This window comes from Elephantulus edwardii, unplaced genomic scaffold (genome assembly GCF_000299155.1).
Source record: "Elephantulus edwardii isolate Elephantulus edwardi_28Jun2011 unplaced genomic scaffold, EleEdw1.0 scaffold00124, whole genome shotgun sequence".
NCBI lineage: Eukaryota > Metazoa > Chordata > Mammalia > Macroscelidea > Macroscelididae > Elephantulus > Elephantulus edwardii.
In genome coordinates, this window is record NW_006399874.1 from 653,202 (window position 1) to 671,621 (window position 18,420).

At 38.7% G+C, this 18,420-nt stretch overlaps 1 protein-coding gene across 2 annotated transcripts in view; it reads right to left on the minus strand.

Annotated features, from left to right (window-relative positions):
* Positions 1 to 18,420, minus strand: part of GCLC (glutamate-cysteine ligase, catalytic subunit) — a 48,514-nt gene that overhangs the window by 21,072 nt on the left and 9,022 nt on the right. For both annotated transcript variants that reach the window (XM_006893128.1, XM_006893129.1), the window contains exons 2-3: positions 4,634 to 4,746; positions 2,451 to 2,633 (exon numbers count right to left, since the gene is read on the minus strand). In XM_006893128.1, coding sequence (XP_006893190.1) covers positions 2,451 to 2,633; positions 4,634 to 4,746 — 296 coding nt within the window. The remainder of the gene's footprint in view (positions 1 to 2,450; positions 2,634 to 4,633; positions 4,747 to 18,420) is intronic.

An 18,420-nucleotide genomic window follows, 5' to 3' on the forward strand; every position in this document is an offset into this window, starting at 1 on the left:
CTAGTTATTACACCTTCCCATCTCTTTAGTACTGACCACACAGAAGTTATATCCTTTGATCATAGGAGTTTATTAGTGTCTAATGACATATTGTCTAATGTCATTTTGGTATTTTTTTATCCCCTTGACTAATGCCTATAAAGAATTATAATATAATTATAATAAATTAACTACTCTTTTACTAGCTTGAAATTCTTGGATTACTTTTGACTCCTGTATATTATCATTACTTCCCCTAATATCTTCTTGGGCTCAGAATCTGGGACCAGTTAAAATTTGTTTCTGCATGTCAACTCCTAAAATCCCTTACAATTAAGTAGCGTCTCTCCAGTTGAAAACGGACACCCAACTGTTAATTCACTTGACCTAGAGAAGAGTTTTAATTCCAACACAGAAAAAGAAAGCTTCACATTTCAGCCTAAATGTAAAGTTCATGTTCCAGATCACTTGCAATGACACCATCAGTCCTTCCTACATTGGGAATTTTGAAGTTAAGTGTGAGAGTAAAACAAACTTGGTGAAAGTAAAGCAAATGGAAGCTTCTGTCCCTTCCTGACTCATTATCTTTATGGTTTCCTGGGAAGTCTTGGCACTACAGCCCAGGGGAGGATTTAAAAAACAAAAATATGCTACCCACCCAGTCAATTTTCCAGTGGTTTCCTACTGCTTTAAGAGAACAACCCTAATTCTTCGTGTGGTCTCGTTTAGCAATGACCTCTCCAGCCTTACCTAATCTCACTCTCCACTGCATTCTCAGTATCCCAGTCACATCAGCCAGCCTTCTTTCTAGTTCTCACAAGGCTCCATGTTCCTTAAGGCTCATCCTAGGACTTCTGTGCATGCTACTCCCTCTCCCTAGGTTATTATTTTTCTTTCACACCTAGTAAACTCTAATACTCTGGCCATTCCAATAATTTTCTGCAACTCCCAAGCCCCTCAATCCTTCTCTTTACTCCACAGCTCTTCCTCATAGTACAGCTTCAATTTTCTATTACTTGGACTTGTGGGCATTTGGTTAACCTTTGTCTCATTCACCAGACCATCAGCTCTGTGGAGACAAACTACCTGTTTTCACTCGTGACTGATCCCCAGAGATGGCCCCAGTCTCATGCGAAGCAAACACTTGAGAATCTGAGGAAATGGCAAAGAAATTTTTTCCCTTCTCTTTCAACCATGAAGGCAAAAGAGCAACTTTTTAAAGAAAATGAATCTGTCAATTCTAATCCAGCTGCTTTTATATATATATATTTTACTTCTGGTTTATTTTTATTGACTCTGAATGCTTGAATTCATTATAGGCATTATAATCAAGAGGTTAAAAAGATAATAAAAACAGCTAAAAAAAGTACAGTTCAAAGTGCTGTACACTAGCAATACTAACCTGTGAAGCTCTTCTGAACTCCTAAGAGGTGAGCATACTTATCATACAGATCTGACAGCTATCTAATGTCGATAAACCAGTTTACTAATTCAGTAGAACTGCATTCTTATGAAGAGGTCCTAGAATACCTAGAATTATTTATATACTTTATTCTACATCAAAAACATAATTTCACAATATTTCTTTTTCAGACATTTCAATCTTAACTAGATTTAATAATATCCAAGTATTAAATATACCATAGACTGCTAGGAGAACAAAGATTCGTCCTAGAGAGGAGGGTTAAACCAGGTTGCTCCTTGGAGGCAAGGATTCTGAAGCTTCTTCGGACATACTTTGTACATGTTGTAAGGAGGGACTAGTCCTTGGAAAAGGACGTCATGCTTGGGAGGGTGGAAGAGAAAGACCCTCAATGAGATGAACTGATTCAATACTGGGGTAATAGAGGTAGGTGTGTCAGAGACAAGGTGACACAGGATAGAGCAGGGTTCAGAGCTGTTATATGTAGGTGCACTATGAGTCGCAAGTGACTAGATGGCATATAACAATTCTCTTACCTTCTTATCACCATGATATTCAACATGACTATCCAATGTTACTTAGTATCCAATAGTCCTTAAGGTATACTTAGTGTAGCTCTTCAAGGGGTGAGCCTCTGATCTGTCAAAACCCCACCACATGCTGGGGGCAAGTGTTTCTTTTGAAAGTGTGCAAAGGAGCAATCTTCACCATGAAATAAGAGCCTGTAATTGTCAGAGGCAGCTCTGCCGTCCAGGGTCAGACACTGTTCCGTACCATGCCCCCACCTGTTGCAGGCACTGCTTCTCAGGCATCACCATCTTGTCCATGTTCTCACCACAGTGCTCTGGGCAGCCACCACACACTGCAGCTGATCTGGATTTCTGCTTGTCAGGTAGTACTGACATTTTAGAAGCTATCAGGTGCCATAAAAAAGCATGGACAGCTTATATAAGAAATGCAGGGTGAAGCGGTCGTGTCACCAACTGCTCTCTTTATAACCTACAGCTCTGAGACATCTGCTGAAACCTTTTATAATCTAGGAACTAACCTGGGAAAGGAAGTTATAGTGCAAAGAGCCTGATTTTCCTTTAATAGAGAGGTAGCCTCTTTCCGACGTTTTCTCATGTTATCTTCAACTGTGTTGAACTCAGACATGGTTCCTCCATAAGGCTGTCCGGGTGTCCCCTCGATCATGTAACTCCCATACTCTGGTCTCCAAAGAGTAGGATGGCTACAGAGAGAAAAAAGTCAGTTCTGATTAATAGCTCTGGTCTACTTGAGCTTTAAAATCTACACAGAAATAATTAACTAAATAAGAATATTCCTAAAGGCTGTTGCTTTTAAACTATGCATAAGAAAGAACTGGGCCCAAGATAACTGAAAATGCACACCACCACATTCTGTGTCCAACGTCACATTCTGTGTCCAAGACAAGACAGTTCACTGCAGGAGAGGAGGTGAGACCTTAAGAACTCTTTAGGCTCAGTGCTTGGGCTCCAAACTCAAATGTGGCCTCTTCAAATCCTTTGAGTGGCCTGGACTGCAGAAAACAAACTATAGAGAGTGCGTGCACCTCTTTCTTTTGTCTACGTAAATGACCATAGTATTTTTTAAACGTGGTAGCCAAACAAAACCAATCTGCAAGTTTTATCTAATACCAGGGCTTGTGAATCCATAATAAAGCTGTAGGCTTGCTACTGGCAAGAATGAAGCAAATGGGGGAGCAAAGCTATCCTGACAGGGGAGCAATTTTTAACAGGCATTCAGTCTAGATAAAAAGTGTCAGTACAGGAACTGGACACTAAGGAGAAGTACAGTATCTCCTGATAGGACCTGCCAACTATTTCTGAGCAATAACGTTGGCATTATTTGAGGTGGTAGACAGGCTACCTGCTTTCTGAGGTGTTGAGGTGAATAGGTGAGCCAACGAAAGACTGGTTGATCCAGAGAAACAAGGGATTCTTGGTTAAACAGAATACTTTGTTTGGGAACCAAAAATCTTAACTAGTAATCTCTTGGTCATGGAGCGACAAATTTTCCCAGGAAAGAATGCATCTCTTCCAGCAAAATCATACTGGGGTTTATGTAACTGAGGAATGAATTGACATGGAATGTGTGGAAGTGTTATTTAATGGTATAGTGTACTAGTAATTGAAGACTTGCAGTAGATTTAAAAATTCAACTCTTGACAAAACTTTGTAGAGATTGTGAAATTACCAAAATGCACATCAATCCAAGTTTTATATACTGCACGATGGTTAGATGAAGCTGTCCATTGTACCATTTATTTCTTTGAATTTTCAAGCAAGGTTCTGGCAATGCAAAAATTCTATAACAGTAAAAAATTCAATAAAAGGAAATCTATGGGGGAAAAACGTGGCTTTAAAAAAAAAACCCAAAACCAATGTTAAGAGCAAACAAGATCCATATTATGCTAATAACTCTAAGTGGGTTTTTTTTTCCTTGCTGTGTACCGTTGAATTGGATCCAACTGGCACAGGAGGAGACTGCGCCTCCTCCAGCAGAACATTTGGTGGAACTGGGCGCCTTCAGGACTGCAGTGCAGCTTCTTGCCACTAGGCCACCTGAGCTCCCTTATTCTAAGTGTTTTAACATGTTAATCTATTTCATATTAACTCTATAACACAAATACTACTGCTACTGTTATATACTGTTGAGTCAAAACAGGCCCATAGTTGGTCCTGCAGTGAGTTTTCAGAGGCTTTAAATCACAAGGGAGAAGACTACCATTCTTTCTTTCATGGAACAGCTGGTAGATTAAAATTGTGTTCCTTAAGGCTGGCAGCGCAGTTCTTACCACTAAGCCACTAGCGCTAACCATCTCCCTCCAGTAACTATTATACTGTTGTTTTGTACCATCAAGTCTCAATCAAACCATAGATGACCCTGTAGGAGGTTTGCAGAGGCTGTAAATCACATGGGAAGAGGCTGCCCATCTTACTCCTATGATGCAATTAGTGGATTTGAACCACATGCCTTCAGGTTGGAAGCACAACTCCTTACCCCTAGGCCACCAGAGTTCCCCAAGTACTGTTACTATCTCTTATTTTATAAATGTGGAAATTGAGGCTTATCCAAGTTTATCCAGCAACTAAGAATCAGAATTTGAACCCACAGCGGGTACCCTTAACTTCCAGACTATTCTATTTCTCCCTTCTAAGATTTGATTCCAGTAATTTGACAGATTTTTTTTTCAGTACACCGGCTTACTTTGGGTTTGCCCTTTCGCCTTTTTCTTGTAGAGTTTCAAGAACTTCCTCTCCAGACAGGACCAACTGGACTTTTTTCTTTTCATGATCAAAAGATACTAACATGTATTCCACCTATTAAAAAAAAAAAGGACAGAAAGATTAACATTTTCCCAGGCTCTACTCAATACAATAAAAAGGGCAGGGAAATACAAATATGATGGTTGTAAAGAATACAGGGGGTAACCTGAGACAGCTACATTTGCTTACACTTACATATATAATAATAGCTTGCATATTATGAAAACCTGTAGAAAGTGGTTAGTCAAGAGTGACATTATTTGAAGATAAGAACTTGTCTCTTCAGCTCCTTTTCTTTCTACTAAATCCAAACCCACAGCACTGAGTCAGCCGTGACTCACAGTGACTTTATAGAACATAAACCTTTGCAGACACTTATGGCCCCATTTACTTTCTACAGAGCAGCTGGGAAGTTTGCAGCCACGCACTTTAACCACCGTGCCACCAGAACTCTTTATCCTGTAGAAACAGAAAGATGACTGCTTTGGCAAAGTGTGTTTCAAAAACAACATTTCAAAGCAAAATCCTATACCTAGCAGTCCCAAAAAGAATTTGCATTTTGTATTTATTCTTTCAATTGGCTTAACAGACATTTAAGAAAGTGGTTGGGAATCTGAGTCGAAATAGAGTATCTTTACTTATCAGATTTTTTAATAATCCTACCACAAATTTCACTACAGTTAAACTGTAATTATAAGCACAATATCAGTTATTTTAGGTTTTAACAATTCACTTTTGGTTTATTAAGTATTAGGTCATTTCCCTCCCCAAAAATCATAGAGTCCACTAATGCAGTTATAACCAAACTGGGTAGAATTCTGATCAAAATCAAGAGTTAAAGTCTTTCCTGAAAAGAGTATAACTGGTGCAAACACAAGGCGGGTAGATGTATTTTGCTCAGTGTGTATCAAAAAGGGGAGGAATAGGAATAATAGAACAACATATCCCCTATCTACCTGACATTTCACACGTGTATCTGGATTCCCAGTTTAAAAGCAGCCCAGCAGCCCAGCTGCTTCCAGTTGGGGCTGGCGAGTGCCTGCTCTCCTTGCGGTGTGTGTATGTGCCCCACCCACCCCAAATCCACACAATCAATGGTCCTGCTACACAACTGGACAAACCTGCCTGATTATAGAAGACATTTGGGTCAGTCATCTCTATGACAGAAACTATCATGCTTGAGGAATGCTTTACCCTGAAGCTAAGAAATAAAATTACAAAAAGGGGGAAATTACCAATCAAAGGAAATAGCTTGGAAGGCTTGAGAAACAACCAAAAAAAAGTAAAAAAACTTAGAATTAACTTTTATTATCTTTTAGATGCATTTAAGTTCCCATTCTTGTTAGAATTTTTGGTACAAGAAATCTTTAAAAAAGAAAGAATTTTTCTTTTACTTTTCCAAGAGGGTAGTGTATTAGGGGTTTGGGTTGAGAGGGGAGAAGTGGAACAATGAATGAATAGAAATCCAAGGTCTCTGAAATTTTCCTTGAAATTAATAATAAATTAAAAAAGAAGAAAAAAAATTGTTAAAGCTGCTTGATTTAGGTACAGGAATCAGACATGTGATATCTGTACGTGTGCAATAATTCAGTATCAAATGATCAAAAATCTCTTATAGGCTGCAAGAATCTGGAATTGCTCCTGACATCCGGTACCAGTTGTCAGATGGTACTGTGACTATGCCTCTCGGATACAGTCAAAACCTGACAGGACAGAAACTTGGTTAAGTCTCAGGGTGAATATATAAAGAGAAAATCGAGCAGAAGGAAACAAAACAAGTTCTGGAACACCTTGTTGCCCAGGCTACAGTCTTCTTAAGTGATGACAAAGTTTTCATAAAGTCACTCTAAGTTACAGGAGGTACAGAAATGTTATGTAATGCTGGCTGCAAACCTTTCAAATTAATTATGCTTTTTTTGTGAAGTGGGCTGATATTATGTCATAAGAAAAGGTAGAGCTTAGATTTAAATCATGAGTCAGCGAATCTTTTCAGTAAAGATGCTCTCTGAAGCATCCCTCGCTTTCACAAGTGGAAGAAATAGTCATCTTTGATTCAGAGGGTCTAAAACACCTTCCTGGTATCACGTGTTACTTATACTATGCTCCTAAACAGATAATAAGCTTACTGGAAGATGAAAAGATGCTGCTTTGCATCACTCCACTCCCATCATGTACCTATTATCAACAGGAGTAAGAACTTTTGTAGCAATCATTTATGCTAAATTACAATTTTTGTTCATTTCCTAGTATTGCAACACTCAACCTTCATGTTGAAAGTATGGGGAGGGTAAATGAACTAAAAACCCCCTCCAACTCAAGGTAATTTTAAATATATCAGCCAACTTGAGTCATCAACATTGATTCATAACATTTAAGATGTTAACGAGCCTAAGTCCACTTTTTTTTTTAAATTTTTTTAATTTTATTATTTCTGTGTGCGTATACCGTCAAATCAGATCTGACTGGTACAGGAGGAGATTGCCCCTCCTTCCCCGGCAGAGCATCTGGTGGATTCGAACCGTGCACCTCTGGGATTGTAGTTGCACTAAGTCCACTTAATTGAAAGATAAAATAATTCTATGATCTCATTAAGCAAATATAAACCAAGTATTTACCGAATGAGGAAGAAACACTAGGGATAAAATCAAAGTTCAGGAAGAAGTCTTAAAGATTTCTGGAACATTTCAAACTCAAATTAAGGTCGCCTGAGGTCAGTGTCCTCTTGATCCTTCTGCTGCTTCAAAATGGCTTTTTTAACCTCTTAGGTTTTTTGTTATCTTTTTTGATAACATCTTAAATATTTATGCTTATTTACAATTCCAGTTCACAGAGGCACTCAAAGATTATCTGGATCTTTAAGGACCAAGAGAGTTGATAAGGACTTTGGCTCAGTAACTTAGCAAACTAGAGATAATAAGGGTGCTGACATAAGAAGACATTGACTTCCCAATATAAAAACATCTAAAGCCACAACGATTTAATTTTTATAAATTTTAAACTTCCTTTCGTATGTAAAGGGTGAAAGAAACAATGAAAACACGGAGGCTCTTCGGTATTACACCACTTAACTCCAAGCATTACACTATACAAGTTCCTTAAAGTAGTTTCTAGGTTATAAAGCCACAGCCATGCCTTGAGCCTCTGGAAATCCGCTGGAAGGTCAGCTATGGGTTGGTTCTGACTCAATGGCACACAACAGAAAAACACAGCAACACCTGTCATCCAGTGCACACAGAGCAATTCTAAAGCTTCAACACACAATTCTTAAGCATCAGTGAGTCCCGGAATGAATACAAATGTATTATTAATTCATAATTGTTCAGTTTGGAAGCAGGGCACAAATAGAAGTATCCTTCTCATTTCAGCATCAGTTTTCTAAAATGAGTGACACAAATGGACTCTCAAGTAGCCAACCCTAAACCCGCTGTTCATGGGTTGATTCTAATTCATAGTGACCCTACAACACAGCACACAGCAGCTCAACTCATTGTAGTCAACTCATTGTAGTCGAGTCAACTCATTGTAGTCGAGTCAACTCATTGTAGTCGAGTCAACTCATTGTAGTCGAGTTGGAACCTACTCACTGCTGACCCTCTAACATGTTGTTGGAGGTTATAAATAGAGTAAGAGGTGACCGCCCATCTTTCTCCTGCTGAATTCCTAACGGATTTAAATCAGCAGAGGTGCAGCCTTCTGGTTAGTAGTGCAACTCCCTGTGGACTAGACCATTAGGGATCCCCACAGGCCAGTGTTGAGCTGCCCCAACTGAGATTCAGAGTACCTATTCCACTGGTCTAGGCAATTAACTATTCTGCTCAGGAACCCAGTCATCACCTCATGCTAACTCCTACACATGCCCTCTGCCATTTCAAGGATTGTTAAGGCTCTAGATTAAACGGATTACCAATCAGTGGCAAAATAACAGTGCTCTGCTCCTCCTCCTCCACCCCCCCCAATTTGCGGACTTTCATCCATGCAACAAAGTCCTGTGCTGGGAATACCAAATACCATGAAGACTCAGGTAGGGATGGTTCCTGTTCTTGAGTTTATACTGTTGTCATACTGACAGTTAACAACACAATATAGCTAAATTATCTGAATGACTGTTCAAAATGACCAGAGTGATCCAAATGTGACAAGATGGCTTGAGTGAGACTAAGAGAACAGAAGTCTCCTTAGAGAAAGAACCGTTTGACTGTTGCATAGGGGCTTGCCAGGCAGAGGGTCTACTGCTCTGATACGTACACAACTTCTCAAAGAAACTCCATCTCAGGTTATTGAAGCATATAGACTGCTGCAAAACCCCCATCTACCTCGTGAGACATCCAAATGGCCCAACTGACAGAGACTATGCCACACAGATTAGAAGATGCTTCTAGTCAGACTTACCCTACCGCAGAGAAGACTTTCTTCACAACAAATATTAGTGACCAATATTTGTTGGTCATGCACTATGTAACAAACTCTTTTCTAAGTCACTCACCTTCCACTCTTTTTTAATTTTTAGAACCACTCATGGAGGAGAAATACAGTGTGAGTCTCTTAAAACATAATTATTTGCCTGCTGCCATACCACTGTTTAGCCTTCCTCTGGAGAGCCCACTCTCTCAACCGTCAACCTTCTCTATCTGGCTCCATATTCAAAGGCAGAAAGATCAGACACGAACCCATGGTGATGCAGGTCTGTTCTTTATTTTCTTTAAAAGTAACACTCATAGCCAAATATGGAGGGTTTAAACAATAAAACAACAGAAACAAGGAGTTGAATTTACAACACTGGGTATAAAGTTGAATACGAAATTTTAAAACAGGTGTAATTAAATTTGAGTTCAAATGTGAAAGACTCCCAACTAACTATATATAGTAAAACCACTTTGTTTTATGTGGTAATTTCTGAAGATTTCTTGGGGACCATTTAAGCAGCAGAAACGAATGTGTTTTATATAGTCATGTAAGTGATGATACATAGTACTAAACTACCTTAAAAAAGAGTTAGTGCTTTAAAGTCACACAACATCATTATCACATCTGATATCTGAGGAAATTAGTTCCCCTGTCTACTTGCAAAATGATATTTCATAACACAGAGTTTATAGGATATATAAACTAGAAATTTATACTTTGTTGTTCTTATGTACCAGAGTCAGAACCAACTCACAGCTGATCTTCCAGCGACTTTTCAGCAACAGTAAGATTTTTAGGGAAAACAACTTCCTTCTTTTTATATGCCTTGAGAAGTGCTAAGAAGCTTCAGTGAAAAAATTCAAGATATGAAGAGAAAAAAAATAGGGAACTCATACATAGAAAATTGGTGAAGTTATAGGGGGATGGAAATGACATTTCTCACTAAAGGAAAGAATAAAATTGCTGCTTATGTCAGGAACTAGCCATATGTGGCTATTCAAATTTAAAGCTTAATTTAAATGGAATAATTTTAAAAGTCATTTCCCTAGTCCCCCTAGATATATATGGCCAGTGGCCAAATCACTGAACAGTACAGAACATTTTTAATATTATAGAAAGTTGTACTGGACATCATTGCACTAAAGCAAAAAACAAAAACAAAAAACGCCTCCACAATCCTGAAATCTTAACCAGACACATTAATTCATTACTATTGTCACAAGGAATGAATGCACAGCTACTCTTTCACATCATAGAAACGACATGGTATTTCCTATGCGGGAATCTGAATTAACCTGGCTTTTTTAAAAAGGAAATAGTATCACCTCACTTCAGGCATAGTTTAAATTTTCTGTCAGTTAGCGTGTTAAGCCACTCTTGTTTCTGAACCAAACCTGGCAGAGCCCAGGCTTCTCACACAAATGACGTTTGAAAGGATGGCACACTGAGTAGTGATGTCTGTTGTGGTGACCAATGTAGTAAGAGAACTTGCATGCTCCCAGTGATCTGAGTCACCATGTGACTCTCAAGGATATCCTTGCCCGCAGACAGAGGCTGCTTTGGGCCAAGTGCTGTGTAGGGACCAGAGCTCGAAAGGAGCCACCCACGCCAGGGTTGACACTGAGCATTGATTGACGCTGATTCAGAATCTCTACAAGGATTCACACTGGGTGCTTTGAGGGTATGCATCCTACTTGAGAATACATCCACTCTCCATGGATGGTACGCAGCTTCGTAACTCATGTATTCATTCCCAGAGCTGAGCAATCAAGAAAGCAAGCACATTCACTTGTATGTTTATAAATTAGGCTGTCCTAAATGCAGCAGCAACCTGTGAGAAAGGAGAAAAGGAAGAGTCATGGATCAAACTGCGTCCCTTCCCAAAACACACGTATATAAAAAAAAATACAATGTGAAAACTATGTAATGATCCCCCATGATTTAATAAACGAAGTAACTGTAAAAGGATTAAAGGTGGGATACAACATCGCTTAATCTCATCACAATCATGATCAATGCAAGGAAAGTTTCTGTAGTGTGTGGCCAGAAACACCTTTTTATCTCACTGGAAATAAAAGGGGAAGAGAATGAGGGTCTTCAGTACCATCAAGAAAGAACTGCCAGAAGCGAAGTGTGTCCTTTTGAACTTAAGTCTCAGTTTAAGGAAGCTCTGCCAACACCAGGAAGGCCAAGACTCTTGGAGATCGAGAAGAAATGCCAAACTTACAGGTAGCACTGGTGGCCTAGTATCAAGAAGCTGCACTGCAATCCCGAAAGCATGCAGTTCTAATCCTCCAGCTGCTCCATGGAAGAAGAATGGACAAGCTATTCCTGTGCAATGAAATGCCTCTGAAAACTGTAGGTTTTCAGCTGTAGGTCAGTTCCAACTGATGGTCCACCACCACAACAGTAGTTAAAGGAAACAAGGACCTTCCTCCAGAACCAAACAGAGGCTTTTCTCTAGAAATGTCTTCCAGAGTATGGGCTTGTAGCCACCTAAACTGTAAGAGAACTGTAAACATTTACAGGTTTGTTAAAGCTAACATGTTTGTTATGTGACCCTGCAGCAGCACTAAATAACTCAAACATGAAGATTTTAGTTGTTAGGAAGTGGTCTGACTACTCATTAAACAATGACAAGGGAAAGTTTTTTCTAAAGAGATCCAGAAAGTACTGAAGAACTAACTAGAAGCTAACACTGAAGAACTTGGAAGGAACAGTGAGTGCCTGGTGATTACTGGTGAACGATCCCCAAGTTTAATGCTATGCATCACCACAAGAGACTTTCATAATCACATTTTACAGAGGCCGCACCAGGTCTTCACTGTGCCACTGAATATCAAAGCAGATTCCACTAGGAAAGTCATTCCAACTGGCTTAAAACGGGATTGGGAAGATTTAGACTCTTGTTAATATAAACTCCTTCCTTTGCTATATTTGAAATTCATGGTCAAGGATCAAAACCTCAAAGAAACCAACCAAAACTACAGACTGCAGGCTCTAATGATTCTGGCCCCCTACCTGCTGCCCCAGTGAGGTCAACACTGGGCTGCATAACTAGCGAGTGAGGTCAGACTGATTTTCACACGGAGGGCTTGTCCTGCCTCTGCCCTCTGGCAGGACCTGCCTGTCAGCAGGAGATTATTAGCTGTGAAGGCACTGCAGTCACATTACTAAACTGTGTTAGCATTTGCCCTGCAGACAACACAGATTTACCAAGTATAGTTAGTGCTGTTGTTTAAAAAAAGTATTGCACTTCACTAGAAAAGAAATTACTGGCTAACCTGTAACAAAACACTCTATTTCTGGCTCTCCATTACATTCGCATTTTCACTTAAAAACCAAAAGTCTTACTTCCTGTGTTACCACAAAACCCTTTCTAGTATTATTAGTTCATTTATTTTTCCAACCTCAATATCCTTTCTGGTTGGAACCTGTTAAAATTGTCAGAATTCTTTTCCTCATCACTATTTGGGAGGTAGCACATGGAAGAAAATTAAGAACACAGGTTCTGGGGTCAATTAGTTTGTATCTTAGTAAATACTCTGTGTCTTAAGGTACCATATCTAAAATGTGTGGAAGGAATACTACCTTCATGGAGCTATCAAGAAGTATATTATATGCATAAAGTATCAGCCTACAGTATCTCTCGAATGTTGTTTTCTAGCATTTCTACTATTATTGGGGCAGGTGTATCCTGAGGTAGTGTACTGAAGCAGAATAGTGTCTCAATGTTTTTCCAAACACTAGTTACAACCCCTCTTAGTGGATATTACCACAATAAGAAAAAAAAAAAAAGACCAAACGTACTCCATCGTGAAAATATTGTTTCCCAAGCATTTATTTTACGTACTATATATTAGCCTTGTTTAAAAGTGAAAGCTATTAGTGTACAGCATGCCCTCACACTGCAATTACAGTCTTGGGTTCCCTCAACAGGAGATCTATTATTGACATTAATATTTAATTTATTAATTGATATTAATATTAATATTATCTATATTAATAGTATTATCTCTTCTTGAAAAATGGTTCATATTCAGCAAAAACACTACCACCAAAGCAATCAGCTTGGGCTTTAGATCTCTGCCTCCTTCATCTGAGCCTCTACTTCCTGTTGTGGTGCAGCCTCTTCTGGCCTTCTTTCTGGGTCTCTAACCACCATTTTCCTAGGGCCTTTGCCCTTTTGTTCCTTCTGTCTACCTAGAAGGATTTCATTTTATGACCTCAAATGTCACATTTCAAGCTAAGTGTCACTTCCCCCACAGAAACCTCTGCTGACTCCCTTAGAGAGACCTCTGTGGACCCTCTGACACCGTTACTCCTTCCTAGTTCCACCACCAAAGGGTGTCACCATGTTACTGCCTCTTGGATTTGGGTAATGCGATTGCTTTGCCCAAATCAGCCTTCATTTTCAAAATATTCCACATTGGCACAATATTAGCTATTTAAGCAACCGTCTCTTCTGATTCTAAAGAACTGTTTCTTTAAACTTACCCAGAATTCTCTCAGTAAGTTGATCTATTTTTCTTTTACTAAATGTTAACAACAAAATACAATAAATAGCCAGGAAAGGTAATTTTATTCAGGTGAATTGTCTTGTTAGCCAAAATGTATTTCTTTTAAGCTAAAGTCATATATGCCTGGTTTTAATTGTTTTTGGTCATTCTTCTAAATGGTATAGCACTGATCTGTCCATTTGCTGTACAGAGGTAATTCGTGGTTGCTGTGATGCTAAACATGGTTACCCATGGTGGACAATGTTCCAAAACACCTTGCCTCCAGAAACACTATGAACGTGGAGATATGATCAAAGTTATACAAGTGCTCATGTCTTTCGTTCACAGGGTCGCTATGAGTCGTTTACAACTCGACCGCACTTAACAACTCTATCTATCTATGAAAAACATTTCTAAATATTAACATACTCTTTTTATTAGGGTTTCAAGACATTACTAGCAATTTATTGTATTACCTTTTACAAATTAAATCCCAGAGCAAGGTCTTTGAAAGTAAATTCTAGGCTTGGTTTAGAAACGGATACACTTTTCACAGCTGTCCTCCTCACTGATTTCTAGTTTTTAACTCAACTGATTTCTTCTTGCTCATTCTGAGGTTTCCAGAAACTGTATTACCAATCTGCAAGAAGTGTGTATAAAATAAATACTCTCTGGGTAGGGCCAGAGACACACTTGTAAGGGTAAAGTGCATGAACTTTGTGCTCAGAGGACTTTGGTTTGCTTCCTAGCTCTTCCTCTATTTAAACAGCAGAGTCAACGGAGCATGATCCCTAGACACAGGTTAACAGGGTAATGGGGCCTTATGAGCCTGCTGGAGCGCTGTTAGTCCATCAAGTCCACTCTAACCAACAGCAACTGTAAGTAAAAGAGAATAAAACACTGCCTGGCCTGTGCCTTTCTCACAATCACCACTGAGAGATTAAAGCCATTGCTGCAGCCACAATATCTACTCATTTTGTTGAAAAGTCTTTTTTCTTTTTTAAAAAACCAAATACAATGTCTTTCTCCAGGGACTTGTCCCTCCTGATAATGTAGCTTAAGTAAGTGAAATGAAATGAAGTTTCACCATCCTTATGTCTAAGGTACATTTTAGTCACAACTCCTCCAAGACAGACTGGTCTGCTTTTTTATCAGTCCAAAGCATGGACAATATTTTCCATAAATGCTATAATTCAAAGGTATCAATTTTTTTCCTTATTTGAGGTTTAATTTTCACAGGCATACAAGATGACTAAAAATAATATGGCTTGGATCAGGTGCACCTTAGTCCTCAAAGTTATTCCCTTGCTCCTTAGCATTTTAAATAGTCCTTTTGCAGATTTGCCCAATAAAACGTTGTTTGATTTCTTGGATCCACAACCATTAGTCATGGAACCAGAATTTGAGTAAAAAGAAATTGACAACTTCAGTCTTTATTTTGTTTTTTCTCAATGCTAGTGAAGAAATTGTTTCTTGAGGTTGAGGTGTAATACATATTGAAGGCTGTTACCTTTGATATTCATTAATGTTTAACTCCTCTTAACTTTTATTTTGTGAGATTTTATCATAGGCTGTTTAATGAGTCTTCCTCCAATCCTTCCATACATCCTCTCCTGCATCCAGCGTGAATTCCTGGTAGTTCCCTTTGATGTTCTGCACCAGCCATTTTTAAATCTTCAGCGAGATTTTACTTGCATGTGAGATTAATGATATCTATGGTTCCGTGTCAAACTCACAGTTCTTTCTTGATGACTCTGCATATTCTATCTTGACTCATCCTGCATCATTCACTACTTTGCATATAGAATCTTTCAGTACTGCAACTCAAAGCTTAAAACTTTTCTTCAGTTCTTTCAGCTTGACAGATACTGAGTATGTTCCTTTTTCATTTCCTACGTTCAAGTTTTATAATCAACCAAAATAACAGATAAGTAAACAAAACCTACTGCTATAAAGATTCTAAGACACAGCAGTCATATAAGGAAGGAAAAGATACAACAGTCTTCACAAGTGTTCTGTGAAGGGTTAATCTTTAAGAAAGGTCTTCTGGGCAGCCAAGTCTGTACTGAGGCTCAGCATCTCCCTCCAGCAGTTTACATCTACTAGACGCTCTGCTGTAGAAAGATAGGCAGTCCACTTCCATTAAGATACATAGCCTTATAAACCTGATGGAGGGTTGCTATGGGTTAGAACTGACTCAAAGGCAATGGTTTTATTTTGGCTTTAAATGGCAGAGATCTTAAATAAATAAAAATCTCATTTTTCTATTTCTGAACTTAACATGCCTTATCTCCCCACATGAGTATTACGGACCTTTTAACAATGGGAATCCAATCTGTCTTTCTGGCCTCAGCTTCTAGCTTTGAGTCCATGTCTCAGGCACACTAACCAGCACTTCTCAACTGTAGGCAAGTTCAGAACCTCACATTTCTATTTTCCATGCCTTCTCAATGTCTCCTTCCACATCCTGCTAGTACTAGACAGTCTTCCCTCTTTACTAGGTCTCTGGTTTCTGTATAGCACTCTTTCCCTACCCGTCTTTGGGCTCTTCAAGAGGAGAGAACTTCTCCAACCCCATGGCAAAGAGAGAGTGCTCAATACATATGAGGCAATCATTAAGTATTTAATTTAAAAAATCAGCTCTTTAAGAGTTTTACCAAACAACAACTGAAGCTTCAGTTTCAGGAAACATTTTTGCAGCACCATCTGCTCTTCAAAGATGTTGAGGTTCAAAAAGGTTTACTTTAGGAAGTTAAAGACTTCCTGAAACTAAACATCTCTGACTTTATGAGTGAAATACTTTTCCCACTTGTGTGTTAGTACAGTGGAGTCAGAACAGAGCCACAGCTGACCCTCCAGTGGGTTTTCAGAGGCAGTAAATCACACAAGAAAAGACTGTCCATTTTTCTTCAGGAGTAGCTAGAGGATTCAAACCATTAACCTTGCATTGGCAGCACAATTCATTACCACTAAGGCACCAGACTTCCTTAGTGGTAACAAATAATAACCGAGGAAATATTAAAACCCATAAGATGAAAGGGCAAAGTACTGGATTCTAACACTTCTTGTACACATTTTTATGAGTTTTATGAGAGTTATTAAAAAATAGCTCAGTGGAAAAAAAAATAGCTCAGTGGAAAAAAAAAATTTAATAGTACAATCTGCAAAGCTGGAACCTGTGTAAGGCAGAAACCTGTCAGAGAAGAAAAAGGAAAATACTTTCCAACAAAATGTTGTTGAGTCGGAACTGACAAACAGCTGACCATCCAGGTTTTCAGAGGCAGTAAATCACACAGGAGGAGACTGCTTCTCCCACAGAGAAACTGGTTTTCAAGACACCAGAACTCTTCCAGTATAATAATTCAAAGAGCTAACAATAAAGAAACTGACCATATTAAGCACTGAAAAGGACCTGGAGAGAGGAGCACTTGTATATGAGAATTTAAAATGATACAACACGCTTGGAAAAGGAGAGGGTCAACAAAAACAAAACCATCTTCAATAAGATGGACTTACACTGTGGTAGTAACAATGCAATGAATGGGCTTGAGCACAGCAGAAGAGATGGCGAGGATGAAGCAGGATCAGACAGATTTCATTCTGCTGTACCTGGAGTCACTATGAGTTGGTGTCAGTGTGATGGCACCTAATAACAACCACTACCACCACACCACTTGGTAGTCTCCATAGAAAGGTTATATTCACTGCTCCTAGGTCACAATAATCAGGGAACTGTGGTGAAGAAGTCCATACTGAGTCGCACTGCTAACTGAAAAGCTGTACCTCTCTAGTAGTGAGAATCTAGAAAAACGGGCAGTATCCTCCCATGCAATTTATAGTCTCTGAACACCTGCTGGACAATCAGCTACAAATTGGTTCTGAATGGACAGCAATGAGTAATGACAGATAGTTAAAAAAAATTAATAAGTTACTATGTTTTATACCTTCACTATGGTGCCAATACCTGATTGTACATACTTGTTAAAAATCATTGACCTGTACATTTAATAAGGGTACAAATTATTCTGCCTAAATAAGTCAATGAATTAGTTACAGGCAACTCAATGGCACATAACAATCAGCAACAACCTTAAACCAAACTAAATGATAAATGGATTTACCATATAAAGACCTGCATGTTAATGTTCATAGCATTTTATTTGTAGGAACCCCCCAAACTGGATACAGTCAAAATGGTGACTGGCTAAATAAATGGTGGTATATTGCTACAATAAAAACTCAGCAACTACAAGGAATGAACTACTGATATAGACAGCAATATGGGTGAATCTCAAAGTCTTTTTGCTGTGAAAACACCAGACAAAACCTGAGTAGATATTGTTTGATTTCCTACATATAAAAACTTGGTTAAATCATAAATGTACTTATAGACTAAACAGAAAGATTATTAGAATATGGGCAATAAGAACTATGAGTAATGCCTCAAAACTAAAAAAGTGTTAAAAAGCTCAATAGTCTGTCATCTTAAAATATAAAGTCTTACTGAACTTAACCCAAGATAATGGCTTATTGTGGGATTAGAGTATTACTGAATACATTTGCTAGTACCACTTCTAGAACACCTAATCTTCAGAGAGAAGTCTTCTTCAATGATGTTGTTATTGTTAAATGCCGTCGAGTCACAGGCGACTCATAGTGGCCCTATGAAGGAAAGTCCTCAACACGTGTGTGTCTTTCATCCTCTCTCCAGGTTCAATGATATACTGGAATTGTAAAAATGTTATGTGCCATCAAATTGCCTGCGACTCATAGTACATACTTATGGTACAACAGCTCTGAACCCTCCTCTATCCTAAACCAATCT